General features: G+C 45.6%; 1 protein-coding gene across 17 annotated transcripts in view; it reads left to right on the top strand.

The window, feature by feature from the left end:
• The window catches only part of PHF21A (PHD finger protein 21A), a 240794-nt gene that overhangs the window by 48362 nt on the left and 169438 nt on the right, over nucleotides 1-22994 (top strand). For all 17 annotated transcript variants that reach the window (XM_090033022.1, XM_090033024.1, XM_090033023.1 and 14 more), the window contains 2 exons: nucleotides 8278-8320; nucleotides 16982-17133. In XM_090033022.1, the coding sequence (XP_089889148.1) occupies nucleotides 17080-17133 (54 nt within the window). In that variant the 5' untranslated portion in view covers nucleotides 8278-8320; nucleotides 16982-17079. The remainder of the gene's footprint in view (nucleotides 1-8277; nucleotides 8321-16981; nucleotides 17134-22994) is intronic.

Genomic DNA, 22994 nt, shown 5'->3' with positions numbered 1-22994 from the left:
GAAGTCTTCCTGGACTTTCAGAAGGCCTATGTCCAGTGCTACCCGTGCATCTAATGATTTGGTGATCTGATCATAGAAGGCCACCAGGTTGGTCTGACAGGACCTGCCACTAATGAACCCGTGTTGGTTGCCCCTAAGCATGACCTCCCCTGCTGGCCCCTTGTGGATATGTGCCAGAATAATTTTCTCAAACAGCTTGCCCAGGATCGAGGTAAGACTAACTGGCCTATAGTTTCCCAGGTCCTCCTTCCCCTTTTTGAAGATGGGAACCACATTGGCCCTCTTCCAGTCCTCTGGCACCACATCAGAGCACCACGAGTGCTCATAAAGTCGTGCCAGGGGTCCTGCAACGACCTCAGCCAATTCCTTTAGTACTTTAGGGTGGAGTTTGTCTGGATCGGCTGACTTGAATACATCCAGTCCCTCCCAGAAGTTCCCTAACTTGTTCCTCACTAACCCTTGGCCTAGGTGTGCCTCCCCTGGGGCCTAATGGGGGTCCAGCGGGTGGGGGGTGATTGTTCTGGTCCCTGCTTAAGAAAATGGAGGCAAAGAAATGGTTAGACATGTTGGCTTTGTCGTCTGGTGTGACGACCAAATTTCTTAACTTGTCCTGCAGGGGCCCCACATTATCCAGATTACCCGGAACCTTCTTTTTACCCCCTATTGTCTTCTTATTGTCTTTTATCTGGGAAGCTAGTCCCAGCTCCATCTCTGCCTTGGCCTTCCCGACTGCCCCCCTGCATCCCCGAGCAACTGCAGCATAGTCATCCCTGGTGATGTTCCCTCCTTTCTATTGGGTGTACACCTCCCTTTTAGCTAGGAGACCATTCCTGGATGCTTTTGGTGAGCCACGGGGGCTTGTGTGCCCTCCTGCTCCCTTTTGATCTGCGTTGGGATTACCTCCTTTTGGGCTTGGAGGATCGTCTCCTTAAGGAGTGACCACTCTCCTTGGACACCTGGCTTCCCTCCCCTCTGGGACCTCAGTGCTTCCCTGACTATTCTCCTTAGCTCATTGAAGTTTGCCCTCCTGAAATCTAGGGCTGCTGCCTTGCTGCAGGCCTTTGCAACCTTGCACTGGATGGTGAATTCCAGCAGGCGATGATCATTGTCACCCAGGTGGTCGAGCACGTGCAGCCCCCTCACCAGGTCGTCTCCTGTGGCCAGCACCAGGTCCAGCAAGGTGTCTTCCCTGGTGGGGCTGTGCACCTCCTGGGTTAGATGGAGGTCCTGCATTCTGGCTAAGAACCTACGTGAGCGGTCAGTTCTGGCTGACTGTTCTTCCCAGCAGATGTCTGGGAAGTTCAGGTCCCCCATGACTACCACATCCTTAGACTTCACTAGCTCTGTGAGCTGACTTAAGAATTCCTGGTCGAGCTCTTCCCCTTGGTTGGGAGATCTGTAGTAGACCCCCACTGTTAAGTCTCTTTCCCCTTGACTGCCTTGTATTCTAACCCAAAGCACTTCAGAGTGCCCTTCCTCTGATTATTTGTTAATTGATGAGGATGGGTATAATTCCTTAATGTAGAGTGCCACGCCCCCACCTTTCCTTCCTATCCTGTCTCTCTTGTACAGCCTATAGCCCTTGACATTCACCGCCCACTCGTGCATTGAGTCCCACCACGTTTCAGTGATCCCCACAGTGTCCGGGTTGGTGTCAGCTAGCAGGAGGATGAGTTCCTCCTGCTTGTTTCCCATACTACGAGTGTTTGTGTAGAGGCATTTGAGGCCTCCTGTGGATATGTGTACTGACCCCCTAATCACAGCATTGCCCTGGCCCCTGTCACTTACCTGTGTATACGTTTTGCTTGTTGGTCTAGACTGGGTTGTACTTGTGGGTGTTGCTTGGGCAGGCAGTCCGATGATTCCTCCATCCTCATCTTCCCCTTCCCCTGACGAGCCTAGTTTAAAGCCTGCCGGAGAAGGTCCGCCAACCTAGAAGAAAACACACGCTTACCTTTTAGGGGGAAGGTAGAGCCCATCCCATCCAACCATGTCTCGTTGTGATGTCCCTGTCATGGTTGAGGAAGCCAAAGTCCACCTTGAGACACCATTTCTGAAGCTGCTAGTTGGTCTCCGCGCTGCACGTTTCATGCTGTCTTTCACGTCCACTCACTGGTAGGATAGAAGAGAACACCACCTGTGCACCTGTCTCCTTTAGCATGCACCCCAGAGCATGGTGGTCCTCCATCAGGCGATCGGAGCTTCTGGCCGCATCATTAGTACCCACATGGACTAGGACCATGGGGTAGTAATCGGTGGGCTGGATCACGGTTTGGAGCATCCCTTTCATGTCCTGAATCTTTGCTCCAGGTAGGCAGTAGACCTCGCCTGCTGAGGGGTCCTGGCGACAAATGGGGCCCTCTGTACCTCTCAGGATGGAGTTGCCTATTACGATCATGTGACGCTTTCTCCTCCTGGCCTGCTTATCTCCTTTGGCCTGCACGGGATGTGGAGAGCATGGAGTTGCCTCCTCCCCAGTTTCCTCCTCTCCTTCCTTCTCGTCCAGGGTTGCCAGGGCCTCGTACCTGTTCTCCAGCTGGACTGGAGGAACTGGTACTGCTGTGTTACGAGCAGCCCTGGTTCAGGAGGTGACCATCTGCCACTTAACAGCGGAAGGCACTTCTTGAGGTGCGTCTTCCTTGGGTGTACAACCCTGCAGGGAAAGGAAAATAGCTATCAATTTCTTCCTCTGCCTCCCTGATTCCCCTCAGCCTGCTAACCTCTTCCTGGAGCTCCCTCACCTGCACCTCTAGGGCCCTAAGGCAGGCGCCTGCAGGACAGGTGTGGGGGTCCCCAGTCCCTGCCCCCTGGGCCTTGCTGGGCAACTCCTGCAGGCCAGGGGGTTGGGGGATGCTAGCCCCCCACTGTGGGCTTTGTCTGGGTGGAGGCCTCAGACAAGCCCCGAGAAGGCTGTGGCCCCCAGGCAGGGGCCCTGGCAGCACTCCATGTCGACACCATCGTAGGAGCTGCTGCCTGTTTCTGGCTGGGTGCGGTGCCTTTGCCCGCACTCTCATTAGAACATGCTTATTATAAGGAAGAGGTTTCTCATGTTGGAGGTGTAGCTGTGGGTCTAGTTACATTAACCTCAACCCTAGATTAAGCTGTTCCTTTGTTCCATCCCATCCTGACTAAGGATGTGTAAATATCAGTAAAAAAAAAATATCTGTTTAATCTCCTCTAATTATTGGTTAAACTACTGCAGCAGACAGGGTGGCATGAGGAACTGAGGCTGTGGGTGATGTGCAGGATTGCAGGAAGTTCCACCTCCAGCCAGGACTGAAGCCTGTGGCCGCAGCAGGATAGGCTTTGTGACTGTGCAGGAGCAGGCAGGTAGTGGCACCAGAAGCAGCAGTACAGGGCAGTGGGGTCTGGTAGAATCCCTTGCTTGTGCTCCCCACCGCTGAGGGAGTGGCTCTGGCAGGTGCTGCATGGGAGGTGGTGCAGATCTCGGGGAGCAGAGCTTGACAGAATTGTGCAGTGGAGCCAGCAGGTCTCAAGTAGGAGTGAGCACAGCACTGGGACTGCCTTTGGGTGCCATGGGGGTAGGCTACATGGAGCCAAGTGCCCTGCTTTTTTCCACCCCCCCCCCTTCCCCAACACCCACAGGGGTTCCCATGTTCTGGGATAGCTGCCCCTCACCCAAGCAGTGCTTCCAGCCTGTGGGTGCCTGGAGCCCCAGGCAGCACCTCCCACCTGCCCCTTTGGCTCCAGTGTGGGATAATACCTGTGGCATCCAGCTGGGAGCTGAGTGCCCTCTGTGAAGAGCTGCAGCACTCGTGCAAGCCCTCTGCTTAGTGGGAGGAGCTTGGCACCAGCCCAATTGCAGGAGCCCCTGTTGGTGGTGGTGGTGGTGGTGGTTGGGGCGGCTGGCTCTGTGCAGCCCACCCCTGCGGCACCTGATGGCACTGCTGCACTTGCTCCTGTTTAAGCCCTGCCAACTCTGCCATGTCATGCATCCACAGATGCATCACGAGCAGGTCCAAGGAGGTGATCCTCCCCCTCTGTGACACTGGTTAGACCGCAGTTGGAGTACTGTATCCAGTTCTGGGCACCGCACTTCAGGAGGGCCATGGACAACATCAAGAGTGTCCAGAGGAGGGCCACTTGCATTATCAGGGATCAGCAGGGCAGGCCCTACAAGGAGAGGCTATGAGACCTGAACCTGTTCATCCTTCCCAAGAGGAGGCTGAGGGGGGGATCTGGTGGCCATCTACAGGCTGGCCAAGGGAGACCAGCAGGCAATGGGAGAGTCCCTGTCCCTGCCCCCCCCCCCCCGAGTGCTCCTGGGATTAACGGGGAATAACGGCCATAAATTGACAGAGAGTAGATTCAGGCTAGATATCAGGAGGTGCTGCTTCACTGTCAGGGTGTCTAGATCTGGAACCAACTTCCAAGGGAAGTAGTGCTCACTCCTACCCTGGGGTTCTTTAAAAGGAGTCTAGATAGACACGTTGCCAGGGTCACTTGACCCCAGCATTCTTTCCTGCCCATGGCAGGGGGTCGGACTTGATGATCTGCTCAGGTCCCTTCCGACCCTACTAACTATGAAACAACTTTTGCCTGACTCCAGTTCCTCAGGTAACTGCTAGTTAGCTCCCTCCCACAGCAACTATGCATTGCTGCAGTCTGGATCTGCATGACCTCCTGGGCAGCCCCTGTTAGAGCTGCTCTCCTGACGGGGCAGCACTGAGCCAGGAGGTAAACAGTAAATGTTAAAAGGTATAAATATAATTACCACTTAACCTTTTGCATCTCTAATCCCAACACTTAAAAAAAAAAATTTCAGGACTTGCTCAAAAGTGGTGGAGGCCCTCTAGATTCTTCTTGAGAAGGTTGCAAAATTCTTCTGTTAAGTTAGTTGATAGCCTATCATATTGAAACAAAATGTGTAATGTTCTAGATTAATCAGTCTGTGATGGACCTTGTTTAAAAAAAATTGTTTTTGCATAAAGAGGATGGACAACAAATCATGTACCATCTACAGGAGCAGACTTTTTCTGTGTGAACTGAGTAATGCTCTCATTAACAGTGATTGTAGTTGATGAGAGCTAACCATCGTTGTTGCTTCCAGTTCCTTGATTTTGAGGATGATCTCTACCATGGCTCATTAATGAGTTTTGGGATGACTGAAGAATCCAATCCTCGAGCCACAGATCCATCCGCAGAAGTTTCAGGTCTTTTTCAGGGGAGAATAGGCTGCAGACTGGGATTCATTTTCCTTCCTCTGCTCTATCCTTTTCTGCCTCGGGGGCAAGATGCTTTACCTTGAAACGGGCTGCTGCTTGGCTATGGTTGAGGTGCTATTGTAATTGGTTGGCAGCCAGCTCTTCCCAACTCTTTTGATGTTGGTATCCCTTTTCTTGAGGTATGCCTTCAATGTGTCCTTGTAGCATTTATTCTGACCACTTGGAGACCTCAGGCTGTTACTAAGCTGAGAGTAGACCACTTGCTTTGAGAGGTCAGAGTTGGGTATTTGCACAGTGTTTGGAAGTTGCTACTTGAGGATCACCAAGTCCATGCTGGTAACGCTGGTTGTGTGGTATCCTTCCATTTTATATGGAGGATTTTTCAGAGGCATCACTGATGATATCTCTGGCATGGGTGACCTGTGTGTGCCATGTGGCAAACTGGGGAGAGAACAGGCAACCCAGTGGCAGATAAGGCAGAGAGCAGAAAGCTGAGCAGCAGGTCAGGTAGGGGAAGGGGATTGGAGTGGCATTTGGGGAGGGTATGAAGGTAAATTCTGGCATGCCTCCCAAAAAGATTGGCTCCCACTGGCAAGGGCTGTGTAGTTTAGTTTTTTTTTTTTTTTCTGCCTATGTAACCTAGGAAAATTCTTTCCTGACACCAGATTTGGCAATTAATATCATCCTGAGCTGAAGAGCAAGACTTTTCAGTCAGGAATCCTTAACTTTTCAGAGTACTGGCATGAGCATCAGTGTATCTTATTTAATAATAAGAAAAAAACATCCTTGGCATGGCCAATTTATCCCAGTGCTTCAAAGGGAAGTGAAAAATATCTTGGAAGCCTGTAGCATTCCTGAAAGGATAGGGGCGGGAAATCCTTCCTAGAACCTGCAGGAAACCAGCTGTGAAGCACTACAAAACTAGTTACCTCTATACTGCAACACGGTGATTGCAAATACTACCTGTATTCCCATGTTTCTCTTCAGGAACCCATATCATAACAGGCTGTGGCATCAGGATGTCCATTCATCTCTTTCGGTGAAAGCTAAACTTCTGCATTGTAGAGTCCCACTACAGTGGGGTAATTGTGTGCATTTAGGGCTGTCACTATGGAACAGCAGACACTCTAAATACGTACCTCCAGGGATTGATTTATTTTTAATAGAAAGTTTCTCTTTAGGGCTAATGCATTTTTATCACACAGCATGCTGTATGCAGAGCAGGATGAATCAGTTTGTTCTAAGCAGACATCACTTGAATATACCCCCTCTAGTGTCACAAAATATACTAATGTATCTAGATGATGGGAAAGGTTGTAACTAGAGGGGCATCTTTTACGCTATCATTTCTAAGCTGCACCAATGGATGCGTCTTTTCTGGGTTGGGGACCAAATGTGGATCATCACTAGGTGGGAGGCTTTTGGAATCCTGAGGAAAGGTGGCTGAATCGAAGTGGTGAAGTACAATGTACTACATTCCTCCTTCATTCAAAATTGTCTACATCGTAGTATGATGGACAATTGGACTTCCATACTTATGTAATCAGGAAAAAGGCAAGGTCATCCTCTTGTGTAATGAGGCAGTCTGAATATGGGACAGGTGTGTTCATCATCATATCCATCTCACTGTAGCTTTCTTCAGTCCCAGAAAGGATGCTTTATTGAACGGGTGGAATGGATAGGATTGGGAATGCTTTATTAAATAGGAATGGGAAATCAAGAGCCTGACCTGCACAGTGCCTTCAGGGTAAGGATTGATCCATCAATAAAATTCTGTTCTCATCTTCCCCACCTTGATTGGATGAAAAGCAACCATCCAACTGTTTGTCTTGGAGTGGGGGGTGCAGAAATGTGGCATGCCAAAACCTAGGATCCCTTAATCTCATTCCTGATTTCTTGGTCAGCAGAACTTTTTATGGGCATCCATCCTTTCAAACCTTAATTTCCAGAGTGCTGGAAAGTTGGTCAAAAATGACTTCTGACAAGCATGCTGTAAGCCATTTGCAGATTTAGGATTAGCATTTGGGAATTTCTGACTCATTTCTAAGAGTTTGTGGGTTTTCAGCTTGAAGGTTAGCCTCCTCCAAAGTCATTTCTCATAACTCTTGGGGTTATAACATCCTGCCTTTCCCACAGTGATAGATGCAAGGAAAGTTCTGCTTTGGGACTGGGAGTCCTAGTAATAAAGGATCTCACTCTAGAAACGAAAATTAAACCACTAGACCATGTTGCTTCTCTCAAAATGGTTTGTTTCCTTAAAACAAGCATGTGATATAATTGTGTGTCTAATTTTTTTTACAGTATTTACAACTCTTTAAAATAAAAATCAGCACTCACTAAGAGCTATAGATGTGGTATTATGAGGCTGCTTTGCTTAGCTTTCTGAGCTACAGCCTTTTATAGCACTCCGATGTAGTTGCAACCTCGGTATCTTGTTGCTGAAAGGGAGGCACGTTGTGCTCGTGGTGATTTTTAAATGACCTCACTTGTATGGGCTTGAGAGCCTATAAAGGGGCTGCTGACGAGGGGAAAAAATGCAACTGAGTGTGGGGGGGGGGGGGGACTAAAATGAGAGACAAACCACTACCGTTTGTGAATGAAGGCTGTCTTCTAAATTGCTGTCAGCAGTTTGGATTTTTCAGACCATGCAGTTTAGCATATATTTTACTGTTTTGTTTGCTGAGTATAGCATGAACCGAACAGACCAACGTTTAGACGCTTATAATTTCCTCAGTACGCTTAAAAAAAAAAAAAAGTATTGAGCAAAGCTTCAGTAAATTGTCAAAAAATGAATTAAATCTTGAATGAAAAGTCCAAAAATCCTGATCTTAGGAGAAAGATTGCACATATACACTTACTACTGATCTTTTACCTCTCCTCCCCTACACGGATGATCACATGTGAGCCTGTTCATTTGTAGTGGGGTGCCCATTGACCGTCATTTTTTCCCAGGTAGTAAGCTAACTTTCTATTTTGCTAGATTTTTTTATAGTCTTTTACTTTCCAGATCATCTGTCCCCCAGATGTTTTATTTCAAACTCAAATGAATCTGTGTTTGTCACCTAATTCTCTTATTTTTCTTCTGTTACAGAAAGGGCTAGAGAACTGAAGGGGAAAACTGTTTTCCAGAATTGGTAAGCACTTTTAGATAGACAGACAAACATGTTTTGTCTGATGCTTGATTAAGTAATAATCCAAAATGGTATAGCAATGAAAGCCAATTTCCATAAATTTTTAAAAAGGTATTTGAAATTTTGAATAGTTTTAAGTACAGAAACTACATGAAGTAAATTGATTTGGATGTTGCTAACTAAGGCCCTGTCTGGCAAGTATAATCTTAGCGTGCAAGATCCACGTTCTCATGCATTTTACAGCATCGGGGCCTAAAATTCTGCTTGTAGAACCCATTGTTGAAAAAATATTAGCACTTGACACAATGTAACACTGAGAACTTAAAATACACAGATAACAGAATTCCAAAAAGTAAGGTTTGCCTCAAAGTTGAGTCAACTTGTGCATGTTGTATATGTGGCCTTTTACATTTGGTACTGAATATGCCATTAAGATGCACTTTAAATACAATGTGGTAAATGGAATGGAGTTAAAGTTGCATTGGATTATCTGATTTTGGAAGCTACCTTTTTATTATTATTTTTTTTTAATAAAGAGATGGGGAAGAGGGTGCTAGTTCATGCACTTATTTGAGTACCATGGTGCACACACACCCTCCGGCCATTCTGACATGGATTCATTAATAATTATCCTTTGCTTGCAGCTATTGAGCCAGTTATCTGTACACCTTTTATAATAGTTTTTATTTAGCCTGCACTTTTCTAATTTTGTTTGAGAGGGTCATGCAGGACCTTGTCAAAAGCTCTGCTGAAGCCCAGGTGCATTATAGCAGGGGTGGACAATTTATTTGGCCCCAAGGGCCACATGGAGTTTTGATGAGCTGTTGTGGGCTGGGTCAGCAAGCCTTGCTCCCCCCCTCCCCCCCCCCGGGCAACAACTCGCTAAAACTCCCTATGGGGCTGGAGGCAAGTGGGGAGCAGGAAGGGAGGGTGAGGCAGGGATCATGGGGGTAGGGGGCCATGCTGTGACACCTCTGGGCTTGGGCCCAGGGCCTGCTGGGGGTGGGGGAAGGTATACACGCATATGGCAGGGGGAAGGTGTGCATGTGCATATGAATGTGGTGGAGGTAACAGGGGGCTGCCTGGGCACCATGTCCCAGGAACCTGCCATGGGTGCGGGGAAGGAGCGGGGGCATAGAGTGCTTGTGCCAGGGCAGTGTGTGGGCTGGTCTGACCCATCTGGGTGCTGTTCTACCAGAGCTTGCTCCATCCACTCCATGCATTGACCTGGTATAACAGTGCTTCCAGGACCAGTGCAAAAAAAGCAGGAAAAAAAACCAAACCTCTTTTCCCCCACCCTGCCCCAGCAGCTATTCTACAACCCCCACCCCATGCTCATTAACAGAAGACCCAGAGCTTCCTGTGTCCTTCTTTTCTGACCAGCATACTTAATAGAATCTCTTCTTGTTGTCTTTTAACTCTTTGCCAGGTACAGCTCATTCTTTATCTTTGCCTTTCTGATTTTGTCCCTTCATGTCCTTGCTATTTCATGGTACACTTCCTTGATGACCAGCCCATTCTATTGCCTGTTTACTTTTTCTTTTGCATTTGAGGCATTGTAGAATCTCCCTGTTGCAGCCACATTGGTCACTTGGATATAGAAAAAAATATATATATATATATTTTTTTTTTCTATAAATAAAATTCAGTATTTATTATATGAGATTTTTAGAGGATTATGTTTTGGCATATGTTTCAGGTGTTGGTCCCACCTGGCCTATTGACCTCCATAACTTCTTTAGTAGCCCTACTGAAAAGCACTCGTTTTCTGACCGCTCCCCCGGTGTGTGTGTGGAGGGGGTTTGGAACACTGCCAGTATAAAAGCTTGTAGGCCGAAGTATGGTGCTGGTACCCTGGAAAGTCAGTGCAGTGGAGGGTAAATGGCACTCTTATAGGGCTTTTCCCCTCTTGCTCAGATCCACCTGGTTTTTTGGGGTTTTTTTGGGTTTTTTTCGGGGTTTTTTTAAGAATCCTTGGACTATTGGGTGAGTTGCTTTACTTATCTTTGCTTTAGTTTCCTTATAAGTAAAAAGGGGGATAATGATACTTTTTTGTAAAATGATCCTGCTGAAACCTGCTGTTCAAGAGGTATTATAATATGCCTCTATGTAGCATGCATTAGTTACTTAAGCAGACTTGGGATCTGGTTCAGGAATCCTAATCCTTTTTTGGGGAAAACAATGGTGCTGCTGACTGAGAAATACAATGGCAAGACTGAAAGAGTTGTTTAAGAAGAGAAAAGGTGGCCACTGCTTCCTGTTGGCCTGGCTGTTCTTTTAGAATCCCTTTCCACTACCTACTTGCAATTCTCTTTATTAAAAAAAAAAATTGCCTAATATTCCCCATTTGGTAATTAAAAATATATTCCAAGTTATTTATATTTCAGAACTAGTTATTTTGAAAGAGTAGCTGGAGTAATGGATTGTGGAAAAGAGGAAAAAATGTCAAGAGTCCAGTGAACTTACAAATGTGGAAGAAAATTTACAAAAAGATAGTACTTTTTCCATGATGTTGTTTTCTTGTCCTATTCTGGCTTCATTCACTTCACAAGACTGTTCTGCCTCTTGCAAGATTGGGTCCATTTAGAGTTTTTATGTGATGTTGCTGCTGGAATGTGATGGGATGCTTAAAATCCACCCCAAAAAAGTATTCATGTATTTATTTATTTTTTTTCAAAATAGCGACAAATTATTCTAGGGTATGAAGGCTTTGACCAAATCTAGCTCTCTTTTGGGCAGATAAATTGCAGTTAGGCAGCTACAGAGAGTTGTCAGTCTCGCCCGTGCTTTTCCCTCAGTGATGTGTCTGTGTTTTTCATTTAATAGTTATTGGGGGCGGAAAAGGGAGAGATGGCAGCTTCTATCCCACTGAGAGGTAAGACAGGTGTCTGAACCCAGGGTCCTCTTCCTTTCAAAGCAGTGCCCATCTCAATGAGCTGCTTCTGGCTTTCTCTTCTTTTGCCCCATCTCAGTGGGATAGCTTTCTCAGAAAAAGGCACAGGGTGGAGGGTGCTTCTGGCCCCAGCTAGCCTGGAGATAAGGATATTGTCTTGGGGAAGAGATGCACGTGCAAAAAACCCCTAGGGCTGAGGCAAGCCTAGAACCTAGTCCACTTACTTCCCCTAACAGCTGTGCCTTTATGTTAAAAGATGGGAAAGTTGTCATCTTTGGACAGCTCCTGGTTTTGTGTGACTTGGAAGGTGTTGGGCAACTTACTGGGAAACTGGATCTAAAATCCACACATCTGTTTTGAAATTCATGTATGCAGCTGAAGTTACCTGCATAAGATCTACTTTACCTGTCTAAAAGTGGAGTTAGTTTTTGGTCATTGTCTTTGATCATATGCCTGCCACCTCATAGCCTAAGTCATGTACTAATCTCTTTGTAATGAACACCCAGTTATCAGTCACTTGGTGTGGACAGGGAAACAATGGACCATACATTCTTGTGTCTAAAGCAGGGGTGGGCAAAATATGGTCCGTGGGCTGGATCCAGCCCATGAGGCCATTCTATCTGGCCTGCAGGGCCCCTAAAAAATGTAGAAAATTTAATATTTCTCTGTCTTTGGTTCCTGTCAAAAATGACAGGAACCAAGGGCGGTAGGAACCAGGGAAGCCGGGTGGGCTCCCATGACAGCAGAGTCCCCCCTACCCCCCCACCCAGCTGGAAGTTGTAGCTGGGGCTTCTGGCCTGGGAGCATGTGGCTGCTCCACGCTGGAACCACAGGTGAGGGGCGGGGGAAGAGCAGGGGAGGTCCCTGGGCAGGGAAGGAGCCCAGGGAAAAGCTGAGCATGAGGGAGGAGGGGAAGCAGCCCCTCGCCCACCCTGTGCCTGGTGCCCCACACAGGCTATGAGCAGCTGCAGCAGAGAGTGCTGACCATGGGCCGGGTGAGGGGCTGCTCTTCTGCACCTGCGGCCCCCCCCCTCACTTTTTTTTTTTTTTTCTTCCCTAGGCTCCTTCCTGGCACGGAGGAAAGCAGCCCTTCCCCACCCCGAGGCCAGCTCTCCCTGCTGCAGCCTTTCGCAGCCCACACAGGGCTGTCCAGAGCAGGCACAGGCAGACCTGCGTGGGCTGCGCAAGGCTGCAGCATGGGCTGCTGGCCACAGGGTGGGTGAGGGGCCACTGTTTTTTTTTTTTTCTCCCCCCCACACTCAGCACCACCTTGTAACCTGGCCCCACTGCCAGCCTGGGCCCTGCGTGGCTCACCCGTCAGGGCTGCATGTGGAGACAGCAGCTGCGGCCTCCCCACTTGCCATGCTGGGCGGTGTTTTCCACCACCGCCTGTGGGCTGCCCAGCATGCAAGCTCTAGGTGGGCAGCAGCAGCCAATACTGCCCGGTGTGGGATGCAGGGGGACCACAGCTGCTTTAGGCAGCCCCGACGGGCGAGCCCAGAGCAGGCTTGGAGCCCAGGCTGGCAGCAGGGCCAAGTTACACACTGGCGCTGAGCGTGGGGGAATGGCGGCCCCTTGCTCGCCCTATGGTCAGCGTCCTGTGCTATAGCCACTTTGTAGCCCATGTGGGGCTGCCTGTGCCTGCTCCAGACAGCTCCGTGTGGGCTGTGAGTGGCTGCAGCAGGGAGCGCTGGCCATGGGGTTGGTGAGGGGCTGTTTTTCCCCGCTCTCGGCACTATCTCCTTTCCTGCCGGCGAGCAGGGGGTCGGGGCTGCGCACTGTGGGACTGGGAGTGAGTGGGCGGGGAGCCAGCAGGAGCATGGGGCCAGTGCTGGTGGGGCCCAGAGCAGGGTGGCAGGAGTGTGGGGTCCTGGCTGGCAGCGGCTCTATGGAGCTGGGCCAGCTCCCCCTGCTCCCTGCTAGTGCAGCCCACTGTGGCACCACAGACCTCTGCTAGCCTGTGCCCCACTTTGGGCCCCACGGGTGCTGGCCCTGGGACATCGGTCCCAAGATGGTGACCAAGGGGTGGGGCACCTGTTAAAGGGCAGGGCTACCCATGTGGCCCTCAACAGCCTGCCAAAACTGGGTAAGCAGCACTCTGCCCAAAATAATTGCCCGCCCCTGGTCTGAAGATAGATTTAAAGTGGCACAAGCTTTTCATTCTGAGATATATAATCAGATATGAACTTAATTTTTAAATTAACTTTGACAATTTACCTTGTTTGTAAAGGTGCTTAACACAGAGCTGCCATTTTCCATGGCTCACTAATTTGGCAGGTTAGATGTACAGCTGTTAGCCTCTAATTAGTGGTGGTTTATAGTTTCTTCATCTTGCTGGACATCCATTTTCAAATGTATACATAACACTTAATGTTACTTTTGTAGTTGTTTAGTGTATGTGTGGGGTGGGGAAGAGTGAAAAACTATTTTTTGTTTTGAAGTTACTGCAGTGTTTGTAATTAGTTGCATAACAGTTTGGGGTGCTGGCTGCAATAATAAACCAAGATTAGAGTGAAAGGCCTCCTAGTGCTTTCAATATTACTCCCTTTCTTATTTTTAATAATTCCTCCCAGGCAGGAAGCAGGCAGTTGAAGTCTTTAAAAAAACAAACAAACAACCTCCCCCTCACGGCTATCCAAATTTTCCTTTTTATTTTGGTTAAAAAAATTCAAATAGTGCCATTCTGGAAGGATAAATAAGGTAACATTAAATATATATGATTGGGTCATTGAGGGTGGAATATAGGTAAACTCTGTGTGTGTGTGTATTATATATATATATATATAACTAGTTTGCAAATATGTACTTTAACAATCTTCAGAACTCATTGTGTATCCAACTTCTCTAGTCATTAGTGCCATATCAGGTGTTTCACACTATAGAATTACTATGGTATTAAAAAGAGATGAGATTTTTTTTTTTTTTTAAATGTTCAAAATTTTAATACAGAATGTTGCACCTTCAATATGTATATTACCTGACTACCAGAATTTCTTAAAGGGACTCTGCCTCAGATTATGAAAATATTGCTTTGATGTTTCTGTACATCAATGTTAACTATTCCCATAGTGGTAAACTAGAAAATGATGACTTGTGCATCAGACCCAATAATAAGAACGACTGAAAATAAAAGAAATCTACCATCCTAGCTTTGCTGTCTGAACACAAACAAATCACAAAACCTGCACAAATTTGCAAGTAAGTATTAGATTTTATTCCATTCAGTTTTCAATGCATTAGGTCATCACTAATTACAGGTAAGATCTTTGGGAAAAAAAAACTGGATACCGTGACGTAAACTTGTAGACAATATATGGAAGGACTTTCTGTGTGGGGAACTCCTCACATCTTCTGTTGAAGGGGTGAAGCAGTTAGCTGCCTCTGCAACACCGCACTCTATCACAGGTCACTGGTCCTATAGTGTCTTTGGACTATATATATGTTCCAAGGAAATAAAAGTTAGGGGGATGGATACTGAAGGACAGAGCGAGTGCAGAGGCACTGGGTTTTACAAAGGGCTTGGGAAATACTCCAGGTCTGGAATCAGACCTCACAGTCTATTCTATGGGTAGAAGCAGATGAATCCTTACACCTGCCAAGAGGGTGACATGAAGACTCTCTCTACCTGAGAATCCTCCTGGATATCCCCTCTGATACAGCCTCCTGGCTTGTGTATGGTTACAAGACAGGGAACACTTCAATATCATGTTTCTTTCATCAGTCTTAAATAATTAGGGACTAAAATTAAGTAGTATCCTGTAATTTATTTTTAAAAAGTCTTATGAGTTCTAAAAATTAAAATATACAAAATACACACACACACACACACATATATAAGTTTACATCACGGTATCCAGTTTTTTTTTTCCAAAGATCTTACCTGTAATTAGTGATGACCTAATGCATTGAAAACTGAATGGAATAAAATCTAATACTTGCAAATTTGTGCAGGTTTTGTGATTTGTTTGTGTTCAGACAGCAAAGCTAGGATGGTAGATTTCTTTTATTTTCAGTCGTTCTTATTATTGGGTCTGATGCACAAGTCATCATTTTCTAGTTTACCACTATGGGAATAGTTAACATTGATGTACAGAAACATCAAAGCAATATTTTCATAATCTGAGGCAGAGTCCCTTTAAGAAATTCTGGTAGTCAGGTAATATACATATTGAAGGTGCAACATTCTGTATTAAAATTTTGAACATTTAAAAAAAAAAAAAAATCTCATCTCTTTTTAATACCATAGTAATTCTATAGTGTGAAACACCTGATATGGCACTAATGACTAGAGAAGTTGGATACACAATGAGTTCTGAAGATTGTTAAAGTACATATTTGCAAACTAGTTTTTTAAAAGGAATTTTAAAACTGAACATGGGATAGGAGCCTGGAATTTAAATCCTGGCTCAGAACTGGAGGCTTTATCTTACTTTAAACTGCCTCCCTCTCTGTCCAATTCCTGCCTATTTAAAAAAAAAAAAATTATGGATAATTGCTATCCCAGTTCCAGTAAGGTAGGTGAATATTACTTTGTAATTTGCTTTGAAGATGGTTAACATTATTAATCATGCAGCCCGTACCCTGTAACTGCCTTTTCCATTGCTTTGTGGCAGGGAAGGGCCTGGGTGGAGGCTGTGCGCTCCCCTTGCCCATGTACAGTAGTAATGGGGGATTCCCAGGGATCTCAGGGAGTTGTATGTTGCCATTGCTGCTTCTCATGGGGATGGAGTGGGGTGGAGAGAGGAGGTTTCTGTGAGTCTGCCTGTGTAGCACATGGGCCGCACAGTACGCAGCCTAGGACGCATGTTGGTGTTGGATGTGGACCCTGGATGCACTGAAGTTAAACAACCTTGTTCCAAAACATCTTGGGACAAGAGAATGTGACCATCTTATCCATTTGAGAGTGTGATTCACTCTGGGCATGGGAGTAACCTTGCTTTCAGGCATTCGTGTCTTGCATTTAGTGTAAGTTTGCTGGATCTGACTGCAAGTACAGAAAAGGGTAAACTCATTTCCACCAATTAAACTAATGAGGATTTACTCTCACTTGAGATCCTGTTAGCTCATCACTGCAAAACTTGACTTTGTCTCTGTTTATCACCAATTTGGTGTCAGACATGCTGAATTGGTACTATTACCACCTGTATGTGAGGCCTGCATGGGGGATTTAGGTGGACGGCATAATGGAAATACACAATTTTTCTACATCATGCAGCATTGTGAAATTATATCCTTTTTATAAGTTCTAGTTTAATGCGCAAGTCAGTAGAACATTACAAGGAAAATGCCTGCGAACAAACACGGGGAACAAAAATGCCAATTTTAGGCATTCAGAAAGTTTTAAAGTTGGGTTAAAGCGGTGTTTTTCAAACAGCTCCACAATAGGTCATTAGGGGGTTTTGTGAAAAGACTGGGGGTAATGGTGGAATGGGTTGGTAAGCGGTGTATTGCCATTGCTGAGCCAGATTGCCTGACTCCACGTCAGCTCACACGGTTCATGGAGCTGGAGGTAGAGGTTCTGCAGCGGAGGTGGTATGAAAGGGTTTTTTACTTCAGGAATTTTGGAAACCATTGGGTTAAAGGATCCTAAGTAAAATCCTCCTTTTGGGGAACAAATAGGTGTTTCCTTTTTCACGGATCGTCTCTGTATTAAACTAAGATATTGTAAAAATATGGTCTAGGTGCTTAAGTGTTCTTCCTCTACATTATAATGTGTTTTTCATAAGCAAATTTAAATTCTACTAACTGTCAAATAAACCCTTATTCTACAGCATTGTTGTGAAAGGAGAAGAAATCTTGTTTTTGGAAACCAGACGAAAAGCACTGGAATTAGCAAAGAGACAGCTAGAGAAAGTGGAGAAGGTAGAGAATGGAGTTGCAGACTCTACAGGAGGCTCTAAAAGTGGAAATTCAGGTTCACCAGGTTAGTTGTATTCTATATTTCTTGGCTTTTTTCTTATATGTTTGCTTGCAAGTAATGGTTTCTTCAAAGATGTCAATAGTTAATGATGAGGCATTTAATTTTTTTAAATGTATTTGTTTCCTAATAAATACCTGATAAATCCATGTGTCTTTTTTTTACATGTGGTTTAGCTGTAATTAATCATTTGAAGCAATGGATTTTCATTTAACTATGTCCATCTTGTCCTAAAATCACACATGGTTATTATCACGATTCTCAGAACAGTTAATCTTTTAAATCCTAGTGTTTCAGTGAGAACTTGTGGAATGCTAAATAAACTGATTTCTCTGGTGTTTAGATACTTTGCTAATAGCAACTCTAGCAGTTTTTTTTTTTTTTTTTAAATGGAAACCAGGGTTTATGGTTGCAAAAGCACAAAATTCTGTAATAGTTTCATAGTAGCTAGGGTCAGAAGGGACCTAAGCAGATCATCTAGTCCGACCCCCTGCCATGGGCAGGAAGGATGCTGGGATCAAATGACCCCAGCTAGGTGGCTGTCTAGCCTCCTTTTTTTGAAGACCCCCAGGGTAGGAGCAAGCATCACTTCCCTTGGAAGTTGGTTCCAGCTTCTAGCTGCCCTGACCGCGTCCCCATATTGGTGGCCCATGTTCATCTTGGAATCAATGACACCAAGATCCTTCTCTGCCTTTGTGTTGATGAGAAGGGAGTTCCCCAGCTTGTAGGTATGCTGCTGGTTCTTCCTCTCCAGGTACAGCACTTTGCACTTGTCTATATTGAAACCCATCCTGTTCTCATCCACCCACCTCTGTAACCTATTGATCTAGAAAAGAGAGACAGGCTACAACTAGCATGCTCACTTCTCCCCACATCTTAGTGTCATCTGCGAACTTGAACAAGGTGCTTTTCACCCCCTTGTCCAAATCACTAATGAAGATATTGAACAGTGCGGGCCCGAGGACCGAGTCCTGGGGAACCCTAGTGCCCACATCTCTCAAGGTCGAAAATGACCTTGCAGTCAAAAATGAAAGACTCAGTTGGGTAGACTGCAAGGTCTGATTTCAGGTAGTAATTTGGATGTTAAAATCTGTTTTCCCCCCTAAAGTTGGGATTCTTACCCCCTTGCCAAATCCTAAATGGCTAATTGTGATTCTATTGCTATTCCATTATAATACTCGGGAGACCTTTTTTTTTAGGTGTATTAGCATAATATAAAAATAACCCTTCTGGATCAAATCAGAAATGCAGTTAGCCTAATATCCTATCTCTAACAGTTACAAGTAGCTGATATTTTAGAGGAAATTTAGAAATCTCTATTGCTTGTCTTACCCTCTCAGTCACCAGCAGTAGGTTATGTTGCTAACTACTGTTTGATCTCTCCTGGTAGACTCATCCTATAATTTTATGTAATTCCCTTTTTCAACCCAGTTATATTACTGGCCTCCACAACATCCTGTGGCAGTGAGCTCTAGTGAGCTCTGTATACTACTTTTGGGGTGGGGTGGGCTGGGGTAGAGAATATTTTCCTTTTTGTTCATTTTTTATTTTTTTATTTTATTTTTTTTAAACTGCTTCCTGATTATTTGTTGGGTGCAACAAAAGAGAAAGGACTGGCAGTAGTGAGCTGGCTTTATGTGGCACTCTACCTGTTTTGAAATTCCTTTGCAGTTGGACTGGAATAGATGATGTCCATATCACCCAATTTGTTGAGTCCTCTGGTGGCATCTCTGTATTATAACACTGAGATGTTCTTCATGTGTTATGAGACCAATATAGATTTGACAAACTTTTTAGAGCATGTGTGGAATTCAACCGTAACTATGGGACATTTTACTGTAATACAATATTGGCTTTTTCAAAAGGTAGAAGGTTTGCTTGAGCCTAAATGGCCACTTGCGCTAGCTGGAGTAAAGTACTCCAGTTCCTGTAGTCCAAAGGGACACAGGAATGATATGGTTAGCATCATTTCAGCCACCTTTGACAACTTGGCCCACATGACCGTTATCCATTTGCATTGAAGCTGTAAGTGTTGAACAAAGTTTGAAATAATGTTTCTGAATCCATAGCGAGACACCCAAAAGTGTTGTATTAATATGAGAACAACGAACTACTTGAGTACCTGGAGCATTTGAAATTCACCATTGCTGTTGAACACATATGAAATGAGGACAGTGGGATGATATTGTTTATTTCAGTTGTATTCCTGGTTTTGACACTGACTTTCTGTGCTCAAATAGGTTTTCCTTTTTGTGCCTCAGCTACCATATTGATGAATATACACCAACATTTAGATGCAAATGCCAGTAAAAGGGGAGTAATTATATTTGGCTGGCTCACAGGGATGTTATGAGCCCTATTGAAATAAAAGTTGCTAAGTATGAAGGCCAGCGAGGAAGAACTTGTAACAAAACTCCAGATATCCTCCATTTCTTTTTCTCCTTTATTTTTTTTTTCTTTTAATCTTCTGTGTGTTCTTTAGATCATGAGGAGCTTGCTGGAGAAAGGAGGATTGTTTTAAAAAAAAAAAACCCCAAAAACCTGAAGATGAGCTTCCAGAACTTCAGATTAGTGTCTTTTTGTGTTTTTCAAGAATTCCTCATCTTTCATGTGAAAGTCATAAAGTTTGTTTTGAGGCTATGAATGCTTTCTAAATGGCCCAAGGCACTGTACTAAAGTGTTCATCATGCTGGTACCCAAGTGGAATGCAGTGTTTAGAAGGCTGTTTTCACTTTATACAATGGCATCTGTTTTCCCTACATACGTATGCCAGACTCTTCCCCCAAATCATCCAAACATACTAGTACTTCTGTGACAACTGAAATTTGACACATTCTTATTCATGACTTGGGAAATCCTTAGGAGGCAAGATGTGTGGGGTTTTTGTGTGTGTGTGTGTGTGGTGGGGGTGGGGTTGTTTTTTTAAAAAAAATTTAAATGGACCTTGAATTGAAGAGTGTTGTTGCAGGTATGTCTAAAACATTTTATGACAGGATGGCATTCCAGACTTGGATCCAGAACAGTTTCAGATCAGTCGCAGATTAAGGCTTAATGCCGTCTTAGACCTGCACAACTGTGACTTGCCACTGTCACAATATGGCCTCCCCAGGGATGGCCATGATGTCCCTAGGGCACCATAACGCTGCCATCTCCACCCTGTGGGTGCCTACTAATCTCACCTGCCACATCTTGCTGGTTTTAAATGAGGAATCAGGAGGCTGCCCTCGGGTTGCTGCTTGGTCACAGTCCTGACAGACTCCTCTAAACCCTGTGGGTTGTTGGACCCCTTACTGGGTCCCACACTTAGGAGGTGCCTTATGATTATGGGCTAGATGCGTGGCTCCAAAACTTTCCCTTTTACCATGTCCCATGCCTTGCAGATGGTATTTAGATGTTGTCTCTTGTGTTGAGGCCTCAGTCTAGTTCAGCCTCTTGTTGTCACTGCACCCTTAGCCTCAAAAGGGTAACTGCAACCTCTGGTGCTAGGCTCTCTGCAAGCCCTGTCTTGACACCTCTGATGCTGTGCCCCAATGAGGCCGCCGCTGCCTCCTCCCCAATAGCCTTATCTCAGTCCACCAGCATAAATAACAACAGAAAACACAGGCCCCTGGGCTACAACATAACAGTAACCTAGGGTCCACCATCTGAGGCAAGCTTCTCTCTTAGTCTAATGTGCCTCCTTCCCACCAGCACTTATGATCTCCTATAGCCCCTTAATCCTACCAGCTTCAGAACAGACAGTCAAGCATCTCTAAGTAGCTATCTCTACAAGAGCTCCTTCCCTCTTGGCTGCTGCCAGAGAACTAACCCTTTAGTCCCAGCCCTCGGGTTTATATGCGTCCAGGGCCCAGCCTTCTTCTGGCCAGCTGACTGGGTGCAGGTGTAGGTTAATTCCCTCCATAGCCTGCTGCAATGGCAACCTGCACCTGTGGGGGTTCTGCCTGGTTCTTGGGGCCCTCTCTGGGCAGTTTCTACCCTTGAAAGGAGCAGGCTTACCTTAGTGCTCTGTGGCAACCACTAGAGAGCCTAGTGAGCAGTGGTGTGGACAGGAGCCAGGACTGTCTCTTCAGGGGTGGAAGAGGTTGGGGGAGTGTGGCATACAGCTTGGAGGTAGAGAAACCCCCCATGGGAAGAGCTGTGGGTAGAAGGGGAAAATCCTTTCAAGAACTGTTTGAAAGAAACAGGCAGAAGTAAAGAAAAAGGAATGAAAAATGAAAGACTAAAATCTTGCGTGCATTTCAGTGAATTGGGATTGAGTGTGGGGGGTGAGGGGTGGGAAGGAGTTGGATTAGCACTTGCAGTAGGGCAGAGCTGAGACTAGCAGGCTCACTGTGTGCCACAGCAGAACAGGAGTTGGATTAATGCTCATGCCAGGGCAGAGTTGAGACTCAGTGGGCTTGCTCTGTGCATGCCACACTGGGGCAGAGCTGAGACGTATCTGGTGGTTTCCATTCTCTGACTCATCCTTTTCACGGAGATAGGTAGTAGGATTGCTGTTGCTGTTTGCACAAGGGTGTTAGAGCAGGCAGCAAACTGGTGAGCTGTACCTAGGTGCTCAGGGTTTAGTGGGGTTGCATCCCCTGGGGGAGGGAGATGCCAGCACCCCTCTCCCCCCAGGTAACGGAATTAATTGTGTGGGTTGGAAGTTTCTCTGTGGAGCAAAGCAGTGGGAAGACCTGGAAATGGTGCATCCTTTGATGCTGGAGGGAAAATGGATCAAAAATGACCCTTGCTTGAATTGGCATAATAGGGGGCTGAGGCACATGGCTTGTGAAGAGAGGCTGAGGGAACTGGACTTATTTAGTCTGGAGAAGAGAAGACCAAGGGGGAATTTTAATAGCAGCCTTCAGTTACCTGAAGGGTGGCTCCAGAGAGGATGGAGCTAGACTGTTATCAGTGGTGACAGATGACAGAACATGGAGCAATAGTCTTGAGTTGCAACAAGGGAAGTTTAGATTAGAAATTGGGAAAATCTTTTCTCATTACAAGGGTAGTAAGACACTGGAACAGATTACTCAGAGGTGTGGACTCTCCGTCCTTGGAGGTTTTTAAAAGCTGGATTAGGCAAAGCCGTAGCCGAGATGATCTAGTTCGGGATGGTCCTGCTTTGAGCAGGGGGTTGCACTAGATGACCTCCTGAGGTCCCTTCCAACCCTCACTTTCTATGATACTCTGGTCATATGGAAAAATATTGTGACAGTTGAGAGAAGATGAAAAAACTCTTAAGGTGATGGTCGTCTGCCATGTGTAGAATTTTTTAACTAAGTTGCTGCGTCCCTCACTATTCTGATATATTCAGGTCACATGAGAGTTTTTGTGCTCTCTGTGGAATTATCTTTTAGTTTTGATATTGCATATTTATATGGCTGTAGTTTAAATTTACATAATGAGATTAGCTTCGAGTTTGGAGGTACAAACTACTGAGAACGACTGAAAGCATCATTTGGAAAGTAGACATAAAGTGACGTCTTTCGTATTAGTCTCTGGGATAATGATTTACTACGGTCTTCTTTAACTGGTGCACTGAATCTTTGCCAGAACCCTGTTGGTTTGTACACACAACCCTCTGGCTAATTCATCATCTGTTTACAGTGTAATTGGTCATTTCTAATGTACACCCATAAGAAATCACAGTGGAATTTGTTCCTGATAATTAGTTGGCTTAGGGGAGGTACTAACCTATGCACTCCATTGCAATGATCAATCCAGCTGATTTTCATAAAACATTGGATGCTCTTCAGTTCTGCATGGCTTAACTAACCATAGTCAACCATTCCATCTTTTATTTTGGTAATGAGTGCATGTAAGAATGCAAAGCCAGGGATCTTTGACATTTGTAATTTTGCAGTTCCCACAAATTATCACTC

Source organism: Crocodylus siamensis, chromosome 2, assembly GCF_052110815.1.
Source record: "Crocodylus siamensis isolate JL-2025a chromosome 2, ASM5211081v1, whole genome shotgun sequence".
NCBI classification, from domain to species: domain Eukaryota; kingdom Metazoa; phylum Chordata; order Crocodylia; family Crocodylidae; genus Crocodylus; species Crocodylus siamensis.
This window is presented reverse-complemented; position numbering and strand designations above follow the sequence as displayed.